General features: G+C 41.7%; 1 protein-coding gene across 4 annotated transcripts in view; it reads right to left on the reverse strand.

Annotated features, from left to right (window-relative positions):
• The window catches only part of LOC127365670 (nck-associated protein 5-like), a 70559-nt gene extending 63073 nt beyond the window's left edge, over positions 1-7486 (reverse strand). For 2 of the 4 annotated variants that reach the window (XM_051404025.1, XM_051404026.1), the window contains exon 1: positions 6867-7486. In XM_051404025.1, coding sequence (XP_051259985.1) covers positions 6867-6949 — 83 coding nt within the window. In that variant the 5' untranslated portion in view covers positions 6950-7486. The remainder of the gene's footprint in view (positions 1-6866) is intronic. The other 2 variants (XM_051404021.1, XM_051404022.1) reach the window with 2 other exon arrangements.
• Positions 7487-10063: the final 2577 nt, after the last annotated feature.

The following is a 10063-nucleotide window of genomic DNA, read 5'->3' on the forward strand; positions in this document are numbered from 1 at the left end:
CAACACTGTATGCAGTTCTCTTAATACATCCATGGTTCTTGGGTACACTAGAAACAGGCCAGTAGGATTATTCAACAGACAACCATGAATGTCTGTACAAACTTTGATGCCAATCTATAAAGCACTTGATGTGATATTGCCCTGCATAAGTGAACACTTTGGCAGGGTATCACCAGAACCTTTTTCACGACAATCCATACAATAGTTGTCAAGATATTTGACTTAATTTCATCTTAAAAATGCCAAACTCATTGTGGTAATGGATGAAAAAGTCAGGGCATCACTAGTCTGACTCATAGGAAGTAGGATGTCAGTATAAGCCTGCCACTGGCTGACTATTTTAGTCAGCCTTCTCCTCCCCCTTCTGCTATCTGTGTGTTACCAAGTCCCCGTCACAACAGAGCTAGTAACTTACACATACTTTTCTTTTGCAGGGATTTAGACATTTTAATGCCAGGTCTCATCTCCCCACATGCCCATGTTCCTCCAAAGCAAGTTCCCCCAACACTATTTTCTCCCCAGAATGATTATGGGGTTCAGCCTTTCTCCAGCACTGGCACAGCACTTAAACAAAGTGTGGAGATGGGTCTGGCTCTGTGAGACTACCGAATCACAGAGGTCAGTAGGCTTCATCCTCCTGGGACCATGAATGTCGGTATAAAACTTCTTGGCAATCCATCCAATCGTAGATATTTTAGTCTGGAACAAAATGGTCGACCAACCCTATGATGTTAGCAAGCCTACAAGGACAGATAATAACTAAGAGTGCAGCATAAAAACAACACACATATACTACAACATCTGCAATAACATCTGCCGCACTAACTAAACACCAAGAATACTCAGAATTGACTTACTTGGAGAATGCACAAGAGCTAAAATACAAAAAAAACTAATAAATGTTATAGCTGAAATCACTCACATGAGCAATAAGGTGATAAATTGGTCAAAAGTATCATCAATTTCCGTCCAGTATTAGAGAGTGTTTTAATTTATCTGGCAAACGTGGAAATTTTATGCATCCCTCTCTCCTTTCATTCCATAAATAGTCCTTGGTTGAGATATTTTTAGCACAAAGCTATTTTTTTATGCGTCCTTGATGTTGCAAAGGTTCTCACTCGCTGTAACGCTGTTACTATTCTGTCTTCAGTCTCTAATCTGAATCTGCAGCAATTTTCTTATGTTTAATCTTTGATGAAGAGATATTTATTACAGACTGTTTTCTTTAATTATTTTTATTTTATTATTTTATTTTAACATTATTTATTCAGAGAATGATTCAGCAAAGAAACAGTTCAGCTCCACCCTTCTGGATACTCTAATCAGACTTAAGCCCTTATATAGAGGTGGTCAATACTAATATTGATAGTTTTAGAGAATAGCAATAGTTTATATTTCATGCAGAAATGTTCTCTCAACATTGTGGGAAAGCCTGTTCAACAGTATTCTGACCATCAACTAACCCATCATTTTGAACAGTTATGGTACAAAAAGGAATAAATCAAATTTCCTATGTAATAAATGTAAAGTTGCACCAATCAAAAATGTTGATAATAACTCAAAGGACAAAATGATGTTAAAATGGTCCTTCACAGTGAAAAACACAGCTAATTATCACCCACCCCTGCAGCTCTGCAGCTTGCTGTATTTAGCTCATTGTTTTAGTTATATAGTCCACAGTCAGACTGAATGGTTCAGTCTGAGTTCATTCAATAGGCAGCCATTTACTGCAGACAAAGCTCTTACAACCCATTGTACACTACACGTTCCCAGCACCAACTGGCAGTTACAGCGACGAGCTGGTGAACATAGTGGAGCATTTAGCAGATAAAGAGCCAGATATGTTTCTCAGGAGCTCCAAAGCTGAAACTAAAACAGAGCTAAGAGGACCAGCTAGCCAGAGATCCATCCCCAAATAAATTACATTTCTGTTCGTGTTTGCTGGATGTTTAAATAGGCAACTTTTGCTAACATGTTAGGAATAACAATGGTGGTATGTCTGGCTAGTGTCTGTCATTTTTTCACAATAAAAGCACAGATATTACCAGTAACATTATCAATAACTCAGTGAGCAAACATGACAGCAGGACCCTGAAACTGAGGCAGCTAAATGGTATTCAACCATCATTCATATGATTATTTACAGCTGAGCTTTTGCTGCTGTGACTGTCAAAATGACTTCAGTGAAAAAGGCATTCATATAATGTTAATTAGCATGTTCAGACTGTAACAAAGATGGCGGAGCATCTGTTGTAACACTTGTGAAACCGTCTCAGCTGCTTGTTGTTAGGTGGCTGTGGCAGTGTCAAAGACATAGGTGTAAGATTGAATCACCATTTTTCAGGAGTAGAATTTTAATTGATGTAATCTTTTTAATCAAATTCATGTGTTAGTTTCTTTTATTGTTGGTCTGTCTGATTTTGTTGTTTTTTATCACATGTGCTTTTGCCCACTTGCTTTTGTTGTTTTTATCTTTTGTTTCTTGTGTTGTTTGAGCTTCTGCCTTGCCTCAAACCCCTGGATGCCCCTGCGCTAGATAAAACAAGACCCCTCTAGGGTGTCCCAATGTGCAAGAGACCCATCTAGGATGCCAAACGCAATGCAGTGCCATATACGCTGCCTGATATGCTAAAAAAAGGCTTTGGAACTGTTTCACCATGAATGCATCACAACTTTCTGTGCACTGGGCTTTTCATTTTTTCATCCTTGCTCTCAGGCAGCCTGAGTCTGCCACTGTGACAACATCCCAACCCTTGGCAAATGTGCTTCAACTTGTGCAACCATATCTGGTTAAAACACAACTTAAAAACATTATGGTTATCGTCTGTATTCATTTATTTTGCCACTTGGGAGCAGAAAAACATTAAAACAAACAGACACACATCACTAATGAGGTTGTTATAGCTAATGTGCTATCAAATAATTTAATATTTACATATCAATCAGACACAGAGCAAAATAGATTCATTTGGAATAGTTTCTCTGGCCACCCGGCAGTCCTTTTAGCTCTGGTTTGGTCTCCATCAACTTTTAAGACAATATCTTGGTGTTTTATCTTGACAGATGCTCAACTTTCTTCCCGTGCTAGTCACTAAGTTTGTCTGCCATGTGGTGTTGTGCAGGTAGCGTACAGTGCATGATTGACAGGATCGGCTCAGACCATACCGTAAATTTGCATATCTTAAAGGTCTAGTGTGTGACATTTGGGAGGATCTATTGGCAGAAATTGATATTGCCAATTAGTGTATAATCAGCTGAATATAGGAATCATTATGTTTTTGTTACCTTAGAATGAGCCTGTTATATACAGACACTGCGGGTCTCCGCCATGTTTAGTTGCCATGTTTCTACTGTAGCCCAGAATGAACAAACCACATTAGTTTCTCCTTCGCGCTTGAAAGGGGAGGATGAAACGACAACACAGCTAGATGCCACTAAATCCTACACACTGGACCTTTAAAGACCAAAACAAAGAGCTAAAAGAGGCTTCTTGAGAATTACAAGTGTCGCCTTTGATTCCATTTCAAAAATATTGATTACTGCAGGCTACAATGCTTCGAAAGGAGAGCATTGCTCACTTCTTACCCCCGACCAGTATGGAGACTCCGGCAATAGCCCTCCCTGTCCAAGCTTTTCTTTAACCTTTAGGCTACCGCTGACCCCTTTTATGCGGCTGCACAATGCCGTCATCCAGTCTCCCAATCGAATGCATTAGACTATCTGCTTCAATGCACCATACATGGAATAGATGCAGCAACAGACAATGGTCATCCCCTTGCCCTGAGCTACTGTAAATCCACTCCTGTTTTAAGGCCTTTTTTTTCTTGCATCGAGGTCAGGTCAGCCATGTTGCTGCTATAATACTTTTCAGATGGTTTCTCCCCTTGAATGAGGCAATCGATTCCTAAGTGCCATGGTATGCTGAGGAGATAAGTGAGATTGGATGGAGTAGCTCTCGCAGTGGCATTAATATGATAATTAACAAACCCTTATTTTTCAGACTGAGTGTCGCGTCAGTGGAGCAACTGCAATAATGTGACGGATCAGATCCTGTTTGGTAATTTTTCCGCCATAAGGGACAGGGCCTAGTTGTTCACTTTTCTTTATTCACTCTTATTCACAGCTGTCACATCTGCCTCAGCTCTGTTGAGCCACTTCTCCCATTAACTCTTTCTGCTGTAGAGCTATAGCACCATGAGGGGTGGGAGGACTTTATTTAAGTACCATTTTAAGCAACTTTACACTCCACTGCATTTGTCTGACAGCTTTACTTACAAGTCAGTGTCCAGTGAAAATCATTTATCTGCAGATGTGCTGATTTTGAATGTTTCTGATAAACTGAAGGATGAAGTGTTTCCTTTATGGGTTGAGAAGATTTGCCTTCTTCTTGAGATAAATAAATTATTTAAAAACCCTCTTGGATTAGCTGGAAAATGCATCGTCACAAAGCTGAAAACAGGGCAGTTTTTCTGAGCTCATGAAAAGTTGCATTTTTAGAGATATGTGGTTCTCACAGGACAGCGACGCTACAAGCATACGATGATCTTATAGAATATGATGCATTGCTGTAGATTAAAGTACCCAGCAGTATATAAAGTAGTTAAAATGAGCTCAACTTTAAACATCTACAGCAGTAAAATGCAGCATAGCACATTAATGCAGCATACTATTAATCCAATAACATCAGATATAATAGTACAATAGTTGAGTGGCGTTAGTCGTGAGATTTCAGCTTCACACCCCTCCAAATGTGTAGGAGAAACTGCGGGGGCCGCTGTAGTGTTTGGTTTGTCTATTTTGGGCTATCGTAGAAACATGGTGGACTCCTTGGAAGGTGTACATATAAACAGCTCATTCTAAGGTAACAAACACACAATAATTCTTATTCTCAGGTGATTAAACACTAATGAAAACATACCTATGAATGTTAGATTCCTTTTCTGCCAGTAGATCCTTCTAAATGTGACACACTGGACCTTTAAGTAAAGGGTCTGAATACTTATTCCATCACTGAGCACCATGAACCGTCTGTTACAGTGGTGACCACTGCAACCCCTGCTGTTACTACTACTGTCATTAGCACTGCACCAACTCAACCAAACTATTAGTCCCCATTGTAATGATTAAATACAGAATTTACTGTAACTACAGGACGATTTGTTGTTGAGTTTTGTGTGATATAACATGACTAGGGAAGGCAAATTTAAATGCACACAACTGAATAATCCAGACAAGCTTTAGATTTAAGTGTCTGTTGGCCTTTAAAGAGCTGCAATAAAATTTAAGTGGCACTGGTGGTATCATTGAGATGATATGTGCAGATTACTGATGGTAGTATTTGGTCTCCAGTGTTCAGTCACTTGGCATGAAGATACATGTATGTATGTGCCATTTTTATCAGATATGAGTATCTTACTAAGCTGTTAAATGCCTTTTAGAACAGCAAACCTAAAAAATGTTACGTATATAAGTATGTTAAGTATCTGTGAAGTCAATATGTGATACGATTTAGGTCTTGAAACTACAGCAGAGTGAGCTGACTAACCAACGTCACATCACAGAGCTGCCAGTATGCTTCTTTAGAACTTCTTGACAGATCACTCCACACACCGATCGGCCAGCTGTCCAGAGGTGTGAACGGAGCCAGGGTTTGAACTTTCTTTCTTGACACAGCTATTTCTGTCACTTTGCATGTGAACAAGTGCAACACTATGAATGAATGACTTCCAGGAGAGAGTGTCTGAAAATGTGCGCCGTTATCCCCATATTTAAACGACGTTGTGACTCCCCCCCTCTCTATGACTCCATCTTCGAACAAAGCAGTTCAGAACAACTATAAACTTAATTCCAGATGTAGGAACGGGTTATTTTCAAGCATGACTCAGCCAAAAGTTTGAACCTAATAGGCAGCAAAATACTGAAAAGATCCTGAGCAATACACAGAGGTCAAGTTTCGATTCAGCAGATTTCAGTCCACTGTGACAAAAGTACAAAACAAACCTTAATTCAGTTTAAAATACCCACTGGAATTAAAAAAGTATTTCTCAAGCTACTAAATCAGCATCCAACATCCAAAGGAAAAAATGCAGAGTTGTGAAAAGTAGAATTGTAAGTGTAAGGCCTGAAGTCAGCATCCTACGCCATCACAAGACGAGTGTGTAAGTATTGACAGTGACTTTGCAAACCGATTGACCTTTGTATGACCTCAGAGCAAAGTGTCTGACCTCTGATCAAATGACCCCCACTCCTTTGTCTCGTGGTAGAAGTGCTGATGTGTGATGTGTCTTAGTGACTTTATGTACGTCAAGTTAAACTGACCTGAGCTGAACTGCACTGACCAGACTGAGGGGGTGGAGGGTCTGACTGGGTTGTCTTCATTAGACTGGTTCAGATGGAATTCAGCTGAATAAAATTGCTTTATCTCTCCCAATGTGATTATCCTAATGTCCATTTTTTTTTCCTGGAGGCAGAATGGATGCTTTCAGAAACCTAAAGGACTTTAATAAATTATTTATTCGGGTCTTCTCTGTCTGTGCCATCCTAGCCTACTTTCCTCTGCACTTTAGGGGAAACGCAGTTACTTGTTGCTCACCATGATATCTCCTAGGTCATACATTATACATGGAGCTATTCTGCATAGTGCATGCATACACAGTTCATCATCACAGCCACAGCATGGTCCCATTTAAAGCCTCTGGAAGGAAGTATTGGTGCACCCAAGGAGGAGCAAGCACATGTGTGAGGAATAAAAATGAGATCTACATGGCTGTAGTGATTTGTATTCATACAACACACAGACACGTGCACACACACAATACCCATCAGCCTGACATTAGAGCGTGCAGGTCAGAGCAGCGCATCCTTACCCTGCCAGTTGTTGTGTGTATCCACGGAGGCAGATGTCAGCAGAGGCAGCGGGCTGAGCGGTCTCCGCCGAGGTGTAGAGCATGCCTCGTCCGCATCACATTCACAGACCACCCGAGGAGCAGTGCACAGCTAAGAGCCAGGACTCCACAATCTGGGTCAGTGCTGCTGGAGGCATCCTTATGGGGAAGAAGGTAGCCACTGAGGGGAGTGCAGACGTCACAGGCCCACATGGATCCTAGCATCCAGCCACAGTCGCATCCTCCTGTCTGCAGCCGTCTTGGATCCAGATGCAATGAATTCCTCTGAGTCTCAGCAAAGCAGCAAATCCACGAGGTCCTCACATCCACACACGACGAGAGCTCTTCTGCTACGGGAAAATAACAATGTCTGCATGAAGCATCAGCGCCTCAGTGAAAGACTCTCTGTGTCCCTCCTCCTCCTCCTCCTCCTCTCTCTGCCGCTGCCTAATTCACTGCTTTATCGCTCTATTTCTGTCTTTCTCTGATGCTCACCCATATTTCCACTTCACCGCTCACTCTCTCTCTACCTCTCTCCCTCTCTCTCTCTCTCTCTCTCTCTCTAATTCTCAGCTGTGTCTCAGTGCTCTGCTCAGCCTGTGCCCAGAGGATGTTAAACATGTGTTCAGGGTGGGGGTTGGGGACTGCTGACTTCATAGGTGGCACGCTTACTTCCCACACTGATAGGTTAGGGAGGATGGCACTGTGTGGATAGCCACAGCAGCGTCTAACTGGCAGTTGCTTTGGACACAGTCAGCTTGGCCTCTTTTTCTTGTCAATGTTCCTATTTTTGAATCAAACGTCTGAGCTAGAGGAGATTAATGGTTGTCGCACTGTACTCCATTGGTGGAAATCTGTGTGATAGAGAAGGAAGGAAGTGATTTCTATGTGTGGTTTGATAAAATCACTGTCAGGTTACTAAATATTCCTGCAGGACTGTCGGAGGGGAGGAAATCCAAACCTTACAGCCTCAGAAATAATATGCAGCACATGAGGGTTTTTGTTCTCGCTTAACTGCCTCTTTCTAGACAAGAGACACATTTCTCCACATTATACGACGGTAGCAGAGGGAAAAGGGAAGATGTGGGAGGCAGAGAGTGTGTGGGGGGGAAAAAATGGACAAATAGAGAGGGGGAGAAAGGAAGAGGGAGGGAGGGAGGGGGAGAACAGAGAAATCAGCAAGAAAGAGGAAGAGAGAGAACAGAGAGCTTTGGAATATTTATAGAAAGCTGGAGACGGATGTAAAGAAATAAGCTCCTCTATTTCTGTGCTGTGACACACGGTCGCATCTCGGATGGTACGCTGTCAGGCTAAGTCATATCAAAGGGATGCTATGGTGCTTCTGCAGCAGCATGCAGGAGCATCCATGTCTTTATTTAAGCAGATCTCACACACACACACACACACACACACACACACACACACACAAAATAGATTCAGTTTAGGCTTCGGTGGGGAAGTGCCTCCTAAATGGATGTTGATTCTGCTGTAGAAAGATCCCAAAGTGCACTTAATCAAGGAAATGATGGCCTTGTGACAATCATAAGGGCCATTAGACTGACTCACATAACCAATTATTCAGGAAGGGAGAGGAAGGAGATGAAGATGGGGAGGGGATTTTTGGAAAAATATGAAATTCACTGGTTTTATTTATAGGCTTCCTTATTCTGGGATGTGAGACGTGTCTGTTGTCAAAGTGAAAATCAAACGCTTTTTACTGTTAGCTGAGGGAAAATTAGTCGAGTCAAAATAGATCTTATATGCATCAAAAACATGCGTGCGTGCGTGTGTGTGTGTGTGTGTGTGTGTGTGTGTGTGTGTGTGTGTGTGTGTGTGTGTGGAGAACAGGATACCTCTGGGCTTATGCTGTGACCTAGATTAGGCCTTGATGCTCCCAAGCCTGGCAGGCTAAGAGAGTGTGTGTGTGTGTGTGTGTGTGTGCCATCTATAGAGTAAATGCATGTGTGTCTAGATGCAGAAAAGAGAGGAAGACAGCAGGGAGGAGAGAGGAAAGGATGTGTGTGTGTGAAAATGGGGGGGAGAGAGTTGTGTATACGCATGAAATGAAGCTGCATGGCTGCGTTGCTTGTGTGACTAAGAGCCTCAGCTGGATGGCATACAAAGAGGTGAATGTTAACGCAGTAAGAGAGCTTATCCAAAGAAGTGCGCACACATTGATGAAAATTGCACAGCTTCTGCCTCAAAGGGCAACCTTACATAAGTTGAGATGCAGGAAAATGAAAAATTACACAACATAATGAAAGGAGAGTAAATTCAGACCCTGAAAGCAATCTCACTGGAAGAATCTGTGAATCATACCACCTCGGTTTGGGCGGAAAGCTTAACAGATTGGCAACCGCTCTCTGTATGTAGATTAGTTATCTGCTCTGAAATCACTAATTTCCTTTACTTATGGCTTCAAATTAAAAAAAAATGTTTTGGCTTCAGAAACTTAGTCTGACCCTGCCTTTGTGCCACATCCATATAGCCCAAGTTATTATAACCTAATGACTAAAATCCATACGTCCTTACTCCATGAATGTGCTGCTATTCAGTGCTTTATACAGGCTTTATGTAAGAAATGAGTGGAATCATCTCGCCCCAGTTAATTCCTGACCTGTCCTCTGGCCAAATTTGTCTCCATGTTATTAAATGGTTAATCCTGTGCATCATGAGCTTACACTGTGTATGGATTTTTACAAGAAAATGTACTTTACTTTAAATGGTAAACAACTATAACCGGGCTGTTTCACTGTAGGACGTCAAAGGAAACGCTGCCAAAGCGCTGGATGTTTCTAGAAGATTCAGTCCATGACTTGCGGTAAAAATAGCTGTTTCACACACAGATGGTGACTCTCCCACAGAGTCATGCATGGTAAGGCTGATGGTGGAAAATGATGGGAAAAGACTCATCAGCAGAGACTCATCAGTAAACACAAGTGTCCCATTTGCTCCAAACAGGAAATGACAGACACTTTTCCACTCTTGATGATGATACGCTGAGGTTTTATGGTTTTGGTCTTTTAGTCGGGTACAGAAAAAGACATTCTGAAATAAAAACCTAAATCTCTTCTACCGCAGGTGTCAGATAAGGAAGGCACTGAGCAGACAGGTGTGTTATCGAGGGTGTGGAAATATTTGCTTCAGTTTAACATGAAAATAATACCAGGATGAAAATA

The sequence above is a fragment of the Dicentrarchus labrax genome, unplaced genomic scaffold, assembly GCF_905237075.1.
Source record: "Dicentrarchus labrax unplaced genomic scaffold, dlabrax2021, whole genome shotgun sequence".
Lineage (NCBI taxonomy): Eukaryota > Metazoa > Chordata > Actinopteri > Moronidae > Dicentrarchus > Dicentrarchus labrax.